This window comes from Cyprinodon variegatus, unplaced genomic scaffold (genome assembly GCF_000732505.1).
Source record: "Cyprinodon variegatus isolate N-32 unplaced genomic scaffold, C_variegatus-1.0 Scaffold1744, whole genome shotgun sequence".
Lineage (NCBI taxonomy): Eukaryota > Metazoa > Chordata > Actinopteri > Cyprinodontiformes > Cyprinodontidae > Cyprinodon > Cyprinodon variegatus.
The window spans coordinates 35,609-52,384 of NW_015152197.1; the positions used below are offsets into that span (position 1 = coordinate 35,609).

Genomic DNA, 16,776 nt, shown 5'->3' on the forward strand with positions numbered 1-16,776 from the left:
CTTCAGACCATTTTAATAGTAGCAAAGCTGAGGTGAGAACACTGTGACTGATGTTGAGGAAGGTTTAGAAAAATGAATGATTATAGTACAAACCTGAAGTTCTCCGAGCCACCAGCCTGAAGGATTTTTGCTGAAAATGAGGATAAGCTGACCGGTTTCCAAACTAAGCTGCTCTGGACCAGCAGAGGTGTGGGCTTTGATCACCTGAGCAATCTCTGCAAACACAAAATTAGAACTTTAATGCAACAAAAGTCTTGATCATATTTCAGTCAACAAAAAGGCAATATGTTAAAAGCAATGAGACAACATTAGCATCAAGATTTGTTTAACACATAATGGTACCCCATGTGAGGTAACTCTGCAACAGACACAAATGGAGTAAATGTACACTTTTCATACTGTATATTAAAAGCAAAGGGTTTTGGTTTTAATAAATATGAATTTAAAGAGGTCATACCTATTTATTTTATTGTGATGAAAGTAAAACAGTAAATGATTATCTCAAGGCTGCCATTGCCATGCTGCTAAACCTTCCATCTGTGACAAATCCTAAAGCCATTTGACATGTTCTACTACAGTCACATTTGACCATGACTACTAATGCAAAAATAATTTAAAAAACAAAACAAAAGAACAAACCCATTGAAGGGATTATCATACTGAAGTAACTTGTTAAAAATTAGAGTGAATTTAGTGGTTTAGTATATATTATGATCATGAAATATTTCAAGGGATTAAAATGAACAAACATCCTTCATTATCATCTAAAATTCTTTGTATTGTTTTTTTTTTTTTGCCAAGTTTGCAGATTGTGTTTTTGTTGAGTAAAAAGTTTTAGATGAAGGTTATGGAAATAGGAAAGGACCCTGCATCGGCTCCATAAGCTTTCATTGCAACTCAGCATGCACTGCTCCATTCAGAATGAGGACTTTTCACACAAAAATAAATCTTTTGTGTCTGAAGAACAGAAGACGGTAAAGTGAAGAAAAACAACGAGCAGAGAAAGGCAATAGAAACAGAAATGTGAGTTATAAAGTTAGTACATATTTGCACTATATATCCTTTAAAAGAAGTTTTAACAATGCTTTCCTCACAATGGTTTACTCCTAGTCTCACACTTTGAAATAAATAAAATTAGATTGATTAAAATTATCTGGCATATGTAGAGTTGGGCACTGAAAATGGATATGACATTAGAACCTGTTCTAACTTTGAATCTTCAAAAAAAAAAATTTCATATGATAACACCCAAAAACTTAATGACGTAATACAAATCGATTATTCATCCGTCCATAAAAGTAAAACATCCCTACTTCTACGTCTATTGAGTGGAGTTGAGCAACAGCAGGAAGCATCAGTCAGGATGCCTTCCTGCTGCACTGCTTTTTCCTCCAGCTCAGACACAAAGACTAGCACTGCACCACAGTCCGAATTAGATCAATAAAATCGTAAAAATGTCATATACGACATACGTACCTGCAGCATCAGTCTCTGTGAATGTGTTTTAATGTTTTTTAGCAATAAAACTCCATGGGAAAATGTAACTATGTGAAAAGAAATTCATAAAATTTAGATTAGAGTTGATAGGTTTCACAATTACATATTGGCTGCAACTAACTGGGTAATAACTTAAAGTAACATTTACACAAAGTTGGATGTTCAAGTATTTCAATTTTATAGAGAAGCTCAGATCATTTTATCCAAACCGCTCATTGAAAACAAACTTTTTGATCTTTCTTAAAAGAACTGGAATGGAGAATCGATAGGAACCAGATTTGAAACAGAGAGTCAGAATCAATCAAATTTAAACAATTTCCAACCCTGTCAATATGCCAGATCAGCGTCAGCCACTGGTCAGTGCCACTAGAGACATGAAACTGACTTTTTTTTAAAAAGCGTTGAATGATGCTAGTTTGGGATGCTATTTTACAGAGATATTTGAAAGTACTTTGTAAAATCTTTCCTTTGGAGTTATATGTTTATTCGCACAAAAATTTGATAAGGTTACTCAATATCTCCAGTGAATTTTAAGTAAACGATGATCATAGAATGTCCACACATCAAATTTCCCATCTTACAGAAGATTATTAGTTCCACGGCCCATCATGTGCCATAAAATAAAGGTTAATATAATACAGTGTAGGAGAGGGATAAGGATTCTTTGTGAATACAGACCTGGTCTTCCAAAAACATTCAACCAACACAGAAAAAAAACAATACAAAAAAACAGACAAACACCAAAGGTCAAAGATCACCGTCTCAAAAGAAAACATAAAAGCCCTTACCTTGTTTTTTCTTTCCAGATACACTTGATGTCTGAAAGGAGAAACATTTTTAAACAAAGAAATAATCAAACAATTGATTTAAAAACACAGTAATTATATCTTCTGGAACTGCTCTAAAACTGCATTAGTTTCGAAACCAGTTGTGATATTAGTAAAAGTAGTCATAGTAAAAAAAAACAAAAAAAAACAAAATGAATTTGTGTTGCTAAAAGCTACGTGATAATGACAGAAACCATATTGTGAGACACAGAGGCAGCATAATTTTCTCTAACTGGAAAATAAGTTTTAAAAACAACCAAAAAAGAAAATAAAACAGTTTGCAAAGTCATCATTTAGAGTTTAGCATAATCACAGTATATCTTTTTTTAATGAGAGTACTTTTCACTTAACACTTAATCTATGCCACAAAATCAATAGATAGAAAAATAAAGATCTATATTGAGTCAAATTTCTTGAACCCATGGAGAATTACAGTCATTAATACTAGAGCCTAACTTTAGGGAGTGTCCTTACATCTGCCTCTTTAGGTTTGACATAGTTGCTGGGGAAGAGGCCTGTGTGTTCGCCCGTTGACCCCCGCCACCACTCTCCGTCTCTCTTGCTCACTAAGATCACATCGCCCTCTTTGAACGTCAAATCACCAGGCTCTGGAGACTCATATGTGTAGAGCGCAACATACTCTGCAATAGCAAAAGAAAAACAGCTCAACTCTACTGACAGAGCAGTCAGATGTTATCAGTTAAACTATGTGTACTAATAACATCTTTCTGTGTGCCAAACTTAGAAATGTATGCAAAAAACATACAAAAATCATCTGAACAAAAAATAATGGTTTAAATTTACACAAACGTCTGTTTCACTGTACCTTCAAGCTGAAGGCTGTCAACAGAATCTGTGACATCAGAGGCAGAGCTCTTGACTCTATAAAACAAAGAAAAACTAAATTATTCCACCAGAATCATCATTTGAATCAGTTTGCAGCTATGATTATAAGGAAACAGTAACTTAAAGTGGAATGGCTGGAGTATCACAGTCAGATCTCCTCAAGCTAAAGTTAAGGCTGGGATTGTATTTGTTAAGCCTGCAAACAGGTGAAGCTTGGAACAGACACCGGACTGACAGGTAAATCCAGAGCAACAGCTCTGCATTCAGTTTCACCAAAACGTTATGTCCAAAACCAGCTCAGATTTATAATACACAGAACATCAAGTACAAAGAGGAAAGAACATAAACATGCACTACTTCTGGGGGGGGTCATGGATCAAGGAGTATTTATCCGCTATGCCAGGAGATGATTTTAGAGCTGTAAGAAAATCTTTCCTAAACATTAATCCAACATTTCCGCCAAAAAACAAAAAAGGAAATACAGAATAATTTATAAACGACAGGTTGAGAATTTCTGAAAGTCATTTCATAGATGTTCAAGGGCTACTTTACAGAAAAAATATATAAATACATTTCAACACATTGCTGTATTTTTTAGGGAGCAGTTTTTTACAGAAATAACGAAAGAAAAAACAACCTGCTGTATATCGACCTTTACTAGGTCTAAATTAATCATTGGTCTGTGCATCTAAGAAAAACAGATAACCAGCCACACACTGACCTAATAATTCAGGGGAACACCCATAGTGGCAGAAAAAGAAAAATCTCTGTACACAAAAGTACGGATCGTTTATGAAGTAAGGAATATAGCAGCTATTATTTACTTTGCTTTTTAAGGTGACGACAGTGCATGACTGGAGGAAGAAATCTGCGTTCCATGAATTCCTCTCTAAGTGAACCATCCATGCATCTGTACAGGGATCTATCTCTCTGTGGCATCGAATGACCGGTAAGACTATAAGAAATAAGGTGTTTTCATAAAGCAGGTTCTGGTCTTAATGTAGGTTTAGTATTAGCTGGTTAAAGTAACATTAAAACAAAAACATTTCTCAGCCATTAACTGGATTCTCCTAAATAATTTTACAGAGGTCTGTGTCTTCTGGTCTTATTGATCCAAGGTGCCTGGATCTGCTGTATGCAAAGTTGGACTCATTAAAGAATTTATTTTAATACATTTGATCTGCTTTTCAAATTAAGAATTAACAAGGTATTCTAGCTGCAACCCAAATGGTGGGTCATTTATAATATTTATCTTTTTAATTAAAAAAAATACAGAATAAAAAAAAAGCATTGTGAACCCCTCATGCTCAAAAAACTAGAGATACTCCAGCTACAAAGACAAACTGTTAGTCGCAAAACAATCCACTAATAAATCCAGCCCAACATTTTTCTGACGATGAAAATTATATTTATTTTTTTTACTGATTAATGCTAAATTCATTTAATCACTGCAAACTTATTAGTTTTATGTATAGATAGTGATCCATTGAGCATTCCTGCTGACCGGACTTATCCTTTAAGCTACTGAGAAAAACACAGCTGAGCATCAAAGTTTTAGACAATCGTTTCTGTTAAGGAACTTGGAAGATTGTGGAAGATGTGAGACATTGTCTCCCTGCTGAAAAGACCTACAGGAATGAAGCTGAACCCTTCTCTGTACTCTTGGACCTTAAATTCCAAATGAATCCTAAAAATATTTTTATTAGAAAAACTCTTCCAACAATCTAAAGGTTTTCCTCCCTCATTGAGGCGGAAGTGTCGGATCTCGACTCTGTTTCTGGAGTGCCTTAATTGAAAGAATGCAACAGTCATAGTACTTTTCTGAAAGAAAATAAACTTTGAGGAAATTCTAAACTTCCTGTGCATTAGTACTTACTCTGATCCATCTTCTTCTCCCAGGACAGTTACATAGGTTTTAGGGAACCAGCCCTTTTCACCGTTCAGCTCTCCCAGCCACCAGTTCTCCTGCTGCTCCAACACATGGATCACATCGTCCTTATCAAAGTTCAGATGGTTGTCTGTCTTTGCCGTCCATGAACACAGCGCCTGAGCCAACAGGTTCCCCACAACAGGCTGAAACAGAAACAGACAGAAGAATGATTAAGGATTAAAGCACCTTAGGATCAGACAACAACCACAGCATGGTGAAGGAGCGGTTACCCGTCCGTGAGTCTCGGATGGAGCCGGGTGTGGAGACTGTGTGGGAGTGAAAGCAGACTTGGTCCCTGTTGTCTTGGCCGCTTCCAGCGCGTTGGACAGCTGAGCCTGGATGGACACTTTAGGCGGAGCTGCAACAGTGGGTTTGGTAGTATCTGAGGGGCTGACTTTTTCTACATAGCTCTCTGGGAACCAGCCCATCTTCCCCTGTTTGCTGCCGTACAGCCAACCCTCCTCTCGCTCCGTTGTCTCGTCCACCTGACAGAGGAAAGAGTGATTTAAGTCCACAGCAGGAAGACGGCAGACTTCAGAGAGAAAATAACACTGTGGATAAAATCTAATTACCTCAATGATGTCATCAGCTTCGAAGCTGAGTTCTTCATTGTTTCGTGCGGTGAATGGATAAAGTGCTTTAAAGGATGTGAGGGACGCAGACTTCCTGTGCTGTGTGGCCTTTGGCTGTCCGCCTGAATCAGCACATCAGGATCAGGGAATCCATCAATGGATTTGAGTCCAGCAGAAAACCAGCAACTAATTAGAAGAGTTTTAGGAGACGTCTACTCACCCTTTCTCTCCTCCAGTCCTCTCAGCAGAGCCGTCAGCTTCTCCTGTATATCCACCTTCCCTCCGTTCGCCTGTGGCTTACGGGATGCCTCCTCCTTCTTCCTCTTCTCCTCCAGCTCCAGTTTCCTTCTCTCTTCATCCTCCTTTCGTTTCCTCTCCTCCTCTGCCTTTCTCCTCTCTTCCTCCCGCTTCCTCTTGTCCTCCTCCTCCTTTCTCCTCCTCTCCTCGCCGTCTCGGAGGGCTGCTTCGGCTGCTCGATGTCTCCTTCTCTCCTCCTCCTCCCTCTCCTTCCTGCGCTCCTCCTCTTTTCTTTCCTCCTCCAACCTCCTTTTCTCCTCCTCTTTCTTTCGTCTGTCCTCCTCTTCCTTCCTTCTCCTATCCTCCTCCTCTTTTCTCCTCCTTTCTTCTTGCCGCCTCTCCTCCTCAAGCTTCTTTCTCTCCTCCTCCAGTTTCCTCCTCTCTTCCTCCAGTTTTCTCCTCTCCTCCTCCTGTCTGCGCCTCTCTATTTGCCTCACACGCTCCTCCTCCTCTCTTTTCTTCCTGTCCTCCTCTTCTCTCCTCTTTCTTTCAGCCTCCTCCTTTGCTCTGAGCTCTCTCTCAGCCTGCTCCCTGGCTTCTTGGATGAGAGCCTGTCTCTGCTTCTCCTCTTCCTCTCTCCTTTTGGCCTCCCTTTCTTCCTCAAGCCTTCGCTGACGTTCTTCTTCCTCTCTCCTCAGCTTCTCCTGCAACTGACGCTCCTTTTCCAGTTTAATACGCCTGTGAAGACATTCCTGGCATTAATATAAAATATAGTCCAAACAAAAAAGTCAAGTATTAAATGTTTATCGTTCACCATATTGTTAAAATCTGCACCTTTGAGCTTCCTCCTCCTCTCTACGCCGCCTCTCTTCCACTTGTCGCTTCCTCTCCTCTTCCTGTTCCTTCCTTCTCACCAACTCACGCTGCTTTTCCTCTTTAATGCTCCGTAGATTCTCCAGGGCTGCCTGCTGCTTTCTCTGGCTTTCCCTCAGTTCCTAAAGCACATTAGAAACACACAGTTATATACATGGATATACAGCTTATGACTTGAAGAACCGACAGCAGCTTGTAGATGAGCACCGTTTTTACTTTTTGTGGGGTAAAAAAATTGAAGGAAAATGATACATTTTATTATAACGCCTAAACGCTCATCCAACTGAAGCTTATGGTAACTCGAAACATGGTAAAAGAAACAATTTAAACTCCTATTTAAAGTAATACAGAAGCTATGTTAGAGACATGGCAAACATGTGGAGGACATCTGGAGACATTTGACCTAAATGTAATGTTTTGGCCTGCTATGTGTGTAGGAACACTAACATTCTACATCCCTCCCTGCCCCACAAGGGTGGCAGCATCATACTATGGGGATGCATTTCTTTAGCAAGGGCAGAGATATCATTTAGAGTTGATGGGAAGATAGTTGGCGCTAAATATAAGACGACCCTGGAAGAAAACCTGTCTAAAGATACAACTGTTTGAAACTCCTCACCTCCCAGCAGGGCGATATCCTTAAACTAGAGCTCCAGATGTTCTACAAATTCTTAAAACTTTAAGATAAGATTTGAACATAAATGCCCAACTACATCTGATTCATCATAAACATTAAATTATCCAAAATCGTAAAGAGACCCTGGTGTACGGATAGCAGGACAGCATCTCCTTTGATTGCATCAATAAACTCACTATCACTGTTCAAGGATTAATTAATTTCTCCTTCTGTCTATACAGCTCATCTTTGCAGTGTTGCCTAGAGGCTTGAGCCGGTCTTTCGTAGACATTGAGGAAGGTGGGACAACACAGATGGAAGCAATAATGCACAAACACACTCTGTGAGGAAGCAGGAGTACCCAGAACAAAAAAATCCACACATCAATGGAGAGAACATGCAACTTTCCCACAGAAACACGCAGTCTTGGTTTGAACCCAGGACCTACTTGCTGCTTGGTCAATGTACCAAAAATGTTTCCCTTTGATGTGTACATATTTTATATTTAAATTAGTGTCTCTCCATGTTTTACAGTGACACAGTAAAAATCACTCTAAAGTCACAATAGTAACAACAACAGAAAAAAACATTGCCAGGCCTGCATCAGTTTGGGGTCTTTGTTTCGTACTAAGATTTTGCTCAAATTCACTCTTGATGAATTTCCGCCCTGATCCGATTCATATTCTCTCTCTTTCTTCCCTCTGGATAAACTTTTTTTGTTGAGGTGTTACGGCACTAGTGGCTCGTATTTATGGACAGTAGTCTGACAGGAAAGGGGTTATGAGAAGGGGAGAGACATGCAGCAAAAGGAACACAGGTCCGATTCGAAACCCTCGTCGAGGACTATGGCCTGCATTCATTGGTCATGTGCGCTAACCACAGCACCACTGGAGCACGCCCTGGACAAACGTTTTTTTGCTGACTCTACAAAGTCATAAACCTCTACAAGTAGACCAAAGAAGGGTACGTGGCTATTGATGTCAATGGCCTTACATTAGGCATCTATAAAGCCACTCTTATTGTGGTAACGAGAACAGAACTGAGAGACTACTGAACTACTGTGTAAGGGTCAAAAGAAAGATGCAAGACTGGTTTTCCAAACAGAGACAATCGGGTGAGACGACAGACCCCTTCATCATCTCATAAGCATTTCGATTACCAGCACAGGGACTTGGAAGGGGATTTGTTAAGGTCAAAACGGTGTTTAATGTTGCTTTGACTGTGTTTGAATTTTCAATTTAACACCTAGTGTATCCTTGTTAGGAAATGATTAAACGCTAATTTAATTGTGTTCTGAATAATTTGGTCTTTTTTAATATAAAATAAAACAGGTAATACATTTTATAAAAGTGTTTTTAAACTTCAGGGTTATGAAAACACCTGTACAGAAGACTAACATTTGATCTTCTTTCACGCTTTAATGTTTGAGATATTTTCTTTATATTAAAGATGTCCATAGATAATAAAAAGTGCATTTTCCAATCAGAATTCTTAAAGATTTGACACTTAATAAACAAACTGTATCAGCACGGCAGCTTCCATTATGTTTTAAGTAATAAAACATTTCAGATGAGTGGAAATAATGGTTGCTCCTGAATCTGGATCTTCTGATTTATGTTTGAAATTGAACATCTAGTATCAGAAAGAAATTAGCAGAGAAAAGGTTAGCTTACAGAGCTGGTGTTCTACATGATGCCATCACCGCTTTTTAAACAGGTTGAGTAACATGGTGCTATAATCATCTCTGATAGTTCTTTATTGATCCCCACCTGCATGTCTTTGTTGCACTGGTCCATCTGGGCTAGTTTCGCAGCGGTTTCCTTCTCTAGAGCTTCTAGTCTGTCTTGCAGCTTCATACATGCCGCCCTCTTCTCTGTCAACCCCACTTTTAGGGTTGATACGGTTGAAACTACAAGCAGATCACAAACACAACATTTGACACATTGTACTAAAACATAACAGAGCTTTTTAAGCACAAAAATGTAATGCCTACAATTTGTTTTGTGGCACGTTCAATACTATTAGTCTACGTTCACACTGCAGGCCTTGATGTTAAATTCCAATTTTTTTGTGAAATACGATTTTTTTTGCCTTGCCGCTCACATTTCCAAATATGTGCGACTTGTATGTGATCTAGGGCTGGACGATATAGAAAAAAAAGCTTATCGATAAAAAAAAATGCATATTGATCCATATCAATAATTATAGAAAAGATTTGAAACAATATTTTATGTGCAGCTCTGCCTGGACATTTTATGATATTGCTAAATGATTTAAGTTTAATAAAGAACACAAACACAGACTTCCAATTAAATCTTTTTTTTAACCAACTTTTTTAACCATAACAGAATTGTTTTAAAGAAACATAACTTAAGAGACCTGAGTTATGTTATTAAATACTGACAAAGAATAAACTAAAGTGACCAGAAAAGTGACCAGAAAAGTGACCAAAATAACCCCCCCGCGGATTCTTCTAAACTGAACCTGGTTCAGCTTAGTTTCCAATCTAAATTCATGAAACTGTTTTAACAAGTATGAACTTTCTTGGTATTGAACTCCGAGTTCCTATCAGTAAAGGGGTCGGTCCACAGTACTTACCAGGTAGGCTATTTAGAGACATATTTTGAAGTTTTTCTGCCAGTCTTTTCTTCTCAGGTGTCAGCTGGGATAACTTCCTCTGAAATTCCTGAGACATCAAATATTGGATGTTACAATCACAATTTAAGTTTCATAATAGATTAAATCATTAAATACAGATAAATAGATAAAATGAAGATTATATATCTAATTTTATAAGCAGTTATGAACAAAACTGCCAAACCCTCCAAATCATTAAAACATGAACAGGAAGATGTTTTGAATAAACTGACCTCAATCTGTCTTTGCAGCATGTTCAGATCCTGCTGCCGTGCTTCTTTCTTTTGCTCAATAAGATCAAACTCTGTCCGCTTGAGCTTCTTATTGTTCTGAATGTCTCTGAGTCGATCTGAAATCTGCCGGTGTTTGGTACCCTGAACACAAAAAGGTCAGATGAGCTTAAAGGTCTACAGGCATCTGATCAAATCCCTGTAAACTCTTTAGCACTCACCACAGCTTCCAGGTCCATCTCCAGACTCCTCTTCTTTGCCTTCAGCTTGATGATCTCGTCCTGCTCCTGCTCCTTCTTTATCACCAGCTCGCCTCGTTTCCTCCTCTCCAATTCCTCCTTCTTCTGTCGCTCGAGCTCCCGCTGTGCTGCCTGGAATGACCAGAGGCAAACACTGAGGTTCATATCCATCCATCAGGGTGAGGCCTCCCCCAGCTCTGAATACACCTCACCTCTCTTCTCTCCCTCTCTCTCTGCCTCTCCTCCTCCCTCTGTCTCTCCAGCTCCCTCTGTCTCTCCAGCCTCAACTCCTCTTCCTTTCTCCTCCTCTCCTCAGCCTCGCGGGCCTCCTTCTCCCTCCTCTCTCGCTCCTCCCGTTCTTTCTGAGCACGGCGCTCCTGCTCCCTCCTCTCCGCCTCCAGCAGAGCCTGACGTCTTTTCTCCAGCTCAGCGTTCCCTTGCTCCAAGTTGGCTTTGAACTTATCCTCAAATGACACTGGAAATAGCAATAGAACATTTTCTCTAAAAATGTGCTCTTTTATTCATGTATTTTTCAATCCTGCTGACAGCACTGACAGTTATTTTTGGGTTTCTGTGGAGGTTCTGTGTCGATGTTGTCTATCAGAGCTGTATAGAGGTTGGAGCTGGAGCCATTCATCGCACTCCTGTAATACAGAGTTAAAAGGTTATTATGCAGCCAAAAAAAAACAACATCCTGTGATAGAACCACAGTCACTGTTATAACAGAATGAATGGATTCACCCAAAGAGTGTGTGTCCAGCATACCTCTGTGAGGGTGGTACCAACTCAGGTGGCAGGGTCAGTGGCATTGTTTGTCCGCTCTTTGCCATGTCAACAAGATGCATGGCCAGAATAAACTCCTCGGCGTTTAGCTTACCATCCTTATTCACATCGGATAGAGTCCTACAGGGGCGACAAATTGTAAAGTTGTTTTTTTACATGACTTGACGTGAAAATTATCCTGGTTTATTCATAACATGTTACTGTTTAACCAAAGTGTACTACTATCAATTATTGTAAGTAAGGGGTAACAAATGCTGGCCAGATCAGAAAGTGCTGATTACCATGCAATAAGCACTGTATGATGTCTTGTAAGATTTAATAAAATGCCAACTGAGTGAAATCCATCGACCTCCATTTATTTAACTGGAGTGAATAGCTCAATACTTTTTTCCCCACAACAATATGTTGCATGATAAGAAGCTCTTGCACATCTGTAATCATTGTTGGTACATCATCTTTCTCATTCATTATGTCCTTTTGTACTTTGCTAAAAAGGAAATACAGCTATTATTTAGTCATCCCAACATGTAAAATCTATAACGTATCGAGACAATTTAGAACCTCTTGGATCCTAAGTGTTTGTCTGCTTTCCATAAACAGTTTAATTGGATTTTTCACAAGATGAATAGTTGTGAGAGTTGTTGCTTCACAAACAGCCTTAAAAAAGTCATGCCCAAAGCCAATAGATATATTATCCTTGAATACATAAAAGTTTGGCACCAATAAAATACAGTTGCATGCATGTCAACCACAAGTAGTTGAAGCAAAACAAACACGACGTTCGGTAGATATGAATCTGTAGACTCTGCTATTCAGTCTGTTTTAGCTGAAATAGTCTCCATTTTCTTTTTGAAAAATGCACAAAATGACGCAATCTTCTCCTTGTGGATGGGAAAGATGTGTGCACTTTCCTCCTGACCAGATTTGGCAAGATTTTGATTAATCAGGTACTAAGATAGTTGTGAAACAAATCAAGCATGTAACATGCAACAGCTGCTACTGCTGCTGCAACTGGAAATGGGAGGGGGGTGTCAACTGGTGATTTTCCCAATCAATTCAAAGAAAACTTGAGCCTTTACAGATTGATACAGTGTGAAAGTTGAATCTCCAGGTTCTGAATGTAGGCAAAGAGTTTTTGTTTGTCCTCATCAGATCAGAGTCTTCCACTTGTTTTTTGCCCCTTTCTTGGGGGAAACTGAAATCCTAATTTTATTTCAACAGCAGCTCTCTCTTTTTTTATCTCCATTTTTTGTGCAGCCTTGGATATGAACTAAAAAGTGTTAATATTTTTAACAGAATCTACTTCATGAAACACAAAAAACTCAGTTAGAGAAAGCTGACCAAGGTTATTAAAGACAAACCCTGGTGTGTTTGGAGATATTCTCACCAGATGGAGGCCAGCTGTGTCTGCGTCAGCATGGTAGTTGCCATGGCGTTTCTCACCTGCTGACCTGGAAACATGAAAGAACCATGTCAGAGTTGTTTATGCAGCACAGTTAGAATGATGATGAAGAATGCATATGCTTGAAATCTAGAGCGGTAAGCCTCTGTTTATTGGGGTCATAGCACCATATATCACTGCAGCCCCTTTAGAGCTCCTTATGAGGGGCATTTTAGAAGGACAAAACACTCTGACCCCAGACGGCACAGCTTTGGGTAGTGATGCAAAAACCCTGCATATGAAACTTGTGTTATGCATCCCGACAGCATTTATTTGGATTTTGAGTAAACAAACAAATCTGGCCTGATGAAAAGAGGGAGGATGTAAGCATGTGTTCACATGTGCTTTTGTCATTTACCAAAACCTTTATTTCAAGGAGAACAGGTTTGACCACACCTTTCTACAGGGAAGAAAAATGCATACATGACTGTTTTTACACTGACAAATCTCCCCTTTTGTTTGAACACACCCACAGCTTCCCACAGAGGGGATAAATAGAGGGGTGGTATAACTTAACATGGAGTTCCAAACCACTCTCCCCACACAGACAAAAAAGCACAGCTCACCTGTTAGGTATCCAACCATCTGTTTATCCAACATGTTGAACTGCTGCCTGTATTTCAGTCTGGAGGGGTGCGGCACCGCCCAGTCACTGGGGACAGTGGCCATGGGGGACATCCCAGAGGGGGTAGAGCTGAAAAATATTCATGTTTTAACATAAAACAAAAAGAAACTAAAGAACAGAAATAATCTCTTCATTGGAGTATTTGTGTGCGTGTTACCTGCCAGATCCCAGGTCCAGCAGGGAAGAGGAAAGTCCACCTGGAGAGGCGTATGAAGAACTACTATAAGATAAGCCTAAAAAAAATAACCACATCAAATCATTAAATGCATTCCTAAGATCATTTTAAGCAAACAGTGGTAGCTGGTATTAAAACAGACACCATTTTAAAGAGAGAAAAGGAAGACTTGTGGTAGAACTGGGATAAGGCAGCTGCTCGAATCATTTTTTTTGTTAACAGTTTTTAAAATTGTATCACATGAAAAATATTTATTCCCTCTTTAATAACCATTAGGAAGTTACTTACTAAGGTTACAGCCATCAAGCCCTTATATAATTTGTAAGAAGCATGTTTCAATCATTCCTCTTCGGTGAAGAGCTTCAATACCTTTAAGCCAGAATGCCTCCTTCCCATCACCCTAATCTGCAGCTCCCTCCACACATTCACTACCTAATTTTGATTGGTTTCTGAATAATTTTAGGCATAAATATAACAGTTTTCTCAGACCTTTTAAAAAAAAAAAAACATTCGTTTACATCCTTGTTTTCTTCATTTGTTTTTTTTATCTTAAATCAAGGAGTTTGTGTTGCATTTGCTTTGTATAAAATGGAGCTTTTTTGAATACCGACAGATTAAATAGGGAAAATAGTGGCTGTAAACTAAAAAAATCAGCCTAAGAAAACCTAACTAGAGGCCTGTCAACTGCAAAATAAATAAATAAGCAACCATTGGTCATACCTCCAATAGGCATCGGTTGTAGCATTCCCATGGTGCCATTGGGCAGTGCAGCATTCCCTGCAGTGGCCATCAGAGGCCTGGTGGGGGTTGACGCGATGAGCGGGCTCATCCCAGCTGTGGACGCAGCCATTGGGGTGAGGCCAGTCATGGGTGTCAGCGGGGAGAGTCCAGGGGACGACATGGAAAGAGGCGTCATCATAGCCAAGTTTGTTCCACCCATCATGGGCACAGAACCAATACCTGAAACAAATTATCAACATTTTTGGGTCAGATAGCTCAAATAATGGGTGTAAAAACTATTTTGCAAAAATAAAATAAATGGTTAAACTTATTGAAAACTCATCCTTTTTTAATTATTTTGACATATTTCCTTCTGCAGTAAAACCCAAAATTTTAAAACTACATGAATCTACAAATAGTAAACAGCCTTTCAGCAGCAATAACACTATACCATAGGCAGGGTTAGGAGCAGGCACTGGAGGCTGTTTCATGATGATTGGCAACGTGGATGGAAGCTGTGTTCCCTGAAGTTTGAGCTTTATGAGCTTCATAGCGATGGAAAACTCCAACCTGTCCATCTTCCCATCCCGATTCATGTCAGCCAGAGCCCTTAGAGTCAGAAAAGAAAAAGTGAGGGTAAACCACTGTGTTTTAAGATTTTAGTGCAATTATCCAGAGGTGCTTCTTACCAGATCTCAGCCAAAACAGAAGCAGGGAGTCCTGACTGGAGGAAAAACTTCCTGGCCTGTTCTCCTACAGAAATAGTACAAACATTTTAGACCAGGCAGGATATAATTGTCTTCATTAGTCATATGGGGTCAGTTGTCATTAGTGAACAGCGTTTGTACCTGAAATGTATCCCATCGATGGGGAGAGGGTGTCGAACTTCTGATCATGTTTGTTCCTCTCCTCCGGGGAGATTGCCCAAACACTTGGACCACCTAGACAGTCAATACAAATTCAGGCTTCATGAATTGATATTTAAAAAGTAAAAAAAAAAAAAAAAAAAAAAAAAAAAAAAAAATCAAACATGGCTGACACATAAATGAACAGGTGATCCCAAATAAACTATTGAGAAGTTACTATATTAGAATAAATCTATTTAAAAAGGAGAATCATTTTGTTCCACATAGAATGAGACATTTGGGTTTTGATGTTTTTGGCTTACAGCAAATGAAACTTGGTCCCCCTCTATAGCATTTACAGCAGAGCAGCAGGGAGGCCTTCAGCCTGTGGCTCTGTTGAGGTTTTAAAAACCCACAGTTGTTATGATAATAGCCTGGGAGAGCAGCTATCATAACTAAGGCACATGCCTTCTCCAACACACCTGAATGGCTCCTTACGAGGCTTCTGCACAACTGAATAATGAATGTTGAAGAGGGAAAAGGGCCAGTTGGTTTAGGTGTGCTGGACCAGGAGTGCAGGACAGACGCAGTGAAGTTAAAACCTCATAGGTTTTCTTTAGGTTTAGAATCAGACCAGCCTGCTGTCAATTAGAACATACATTGAACCTCTGCACAATTCCGTAAAAGATGACTATAACCTGGATGACTGAGAATCTTCATCAGCACTCTGCACAATAATTTGGTCCTCGACTTAGCCCAGAAAAGAATGATTTTGCTAATGTCACAGATTTAGAAGTGGATTAATGCAACAGTTACAGACCATGTCATACGCTGTGTCCCAACGTCCACCCTTACCCCTAAATCCCTCAATCAATATATAGAGCGGCGAACAATTGTGAACTTTATGGTCAGTTAAATGACCATTCAGACAGATGATCACTACTTATCTCGCCCCATTAGTCATAAAACTCGGCCTTTGTGCCAGCATCATCTTTTTTTATTTATTACCACCACCACAATCCCATAATGCTTTGTGAGGATAGCTCTCACAAAGCAATGTGACCATGGCTGTGTTCGAATTTATGAGCTGCGTCTATCAGGACCCGATTTATCTGGACTGGGTCCTTCGCAGTGCAGAGACCGGAAGAGTTTTGGCTGTGAATTCAAACAGGTCTAGCCTCCAGCTGCTTTCTGCACCACATCCTCTGTCACTTAGCAACCGTGACAGTTGACACACAAAGGAGGAAAAGAATGAATACTGAACTTTTCAAAACTGTTTCCTATTCTTATTTTTTCTTTTTTTTGTGAAGCAAGTGAACAAAGACCACACTCATGAGAATACAGAATGGAATCAAGGTGACAACCACCAGGAGCTTCAACAAATAAAGCAGATGTAATGACAGAGACCTTAGTTAAATATGCTGTTGTCATTTTGCACATGTCTGATGTTGCTGCTACTTTCAAATATCCATTACTGTAAAAATGTCCATAGCTGTATATTGGTTATTTATTCTCCAGGTGCAGTTTTATATTGTTAAAATACTTTACAGTACAGTATTTTTATTGTTTACATTTTAAGTGTACACTATTAGGTTATTCGTATTAGGGATGGAACGGTTTATGAAAACCGTCCGAATCATTCGGTTTCGACTGTCTCGGTTCGGTTCGCGTGTGTTGCGTTCG

General features: G+C 39.4%; 1 protein-coding gene across 2 annotated transcripts in view; it reads right to left on the bottom strand.

Annotated features, from left to right (window-relative positions):
* LOC107104443 (intersectin-2-like) overlaps positions 1-16,776 on the bottom strand; it is a 43,431-nt gene that overhangs the window by 12,873 nt on the left and 13,782 nt on the right. Inside the window, exons 3-25 of one of the 2 annotated variants that reach the window (XM_015404440.1) lie at positions 15,097-15,189; positions 14,938-15,001; positions 14,700-14,857; positions 14,249-14,488; positions 13,511-13,586; positions 13,295-13,422; positions 12,675-12,738; positions 11,270-11,407; positions 11,060-11,148; positions 10,717-10,979; positions 10,487-10,636; positions 10,269-10,409; positions 9,997-10,084; positions 9,168-9,307; positions 6,744-6,904; positions 5,893-6,647; positions 5,673-5,794; positions 5,331-5,585; positions 5,047-5,243; positions 3,151-3,206; positions 2,799-2,965; positions 2,286-2,316; positions 94-215 (exon numbers count right to left, since the gene is read on the bottom strand). In XM_015404440.1, coding sequence (XP_015259926.1) covers positions 94-215; positions 2,286-2,316; positions 2,799-2,965; positions 3,151-3,206; positions 5,047-5,243; positions 5,331-5,585; positions 5,673-5,794; positions 5,893-6,647; positions 6,744-6,904; positions 9,168-9,307; positions 9,997-10,084; positions 10,269-10,409; positions 10,487-10,636; positions 10,717-10,979; positions 11,060-11,148; positions 11,270-11,407; positions 12,675-12,738; positions 13,295-13,422; positions 13,511-13,586; positions 14,249-14,488; positions 14,700-14,857; positions 14,938-15,001; positions 15,097-15,189 — 3,698 coding nt within the window. The remainder of the gene's footprint in view (positions 1-93; positions 216-2,285; positions 2,317-2,798; positions 2,966-3,150; positions 3,207-5,046; positions 5,244-5,330; positions 5,586-5,672; positions 5,795-5,892; positions 6,648-6,743; positions 6,905-9,167; positions 9,308-9,996; positions 10,085-10,268; positions 10,410-10,486; positions 10,637-10,716; positions 10,980-11,059; positions 11,149-11,269; positions 11,408-12,674; positions 12,739-13,294; positions 13,423-13,510; positions 13,587-14,248; positions 14,489-14,699; positions 14,858-14,937; positions 15,002-15,096; positions 15,190-16,776) is intronic. The other variant, XM_015404442.1, reaches the window with a different exon arrangement.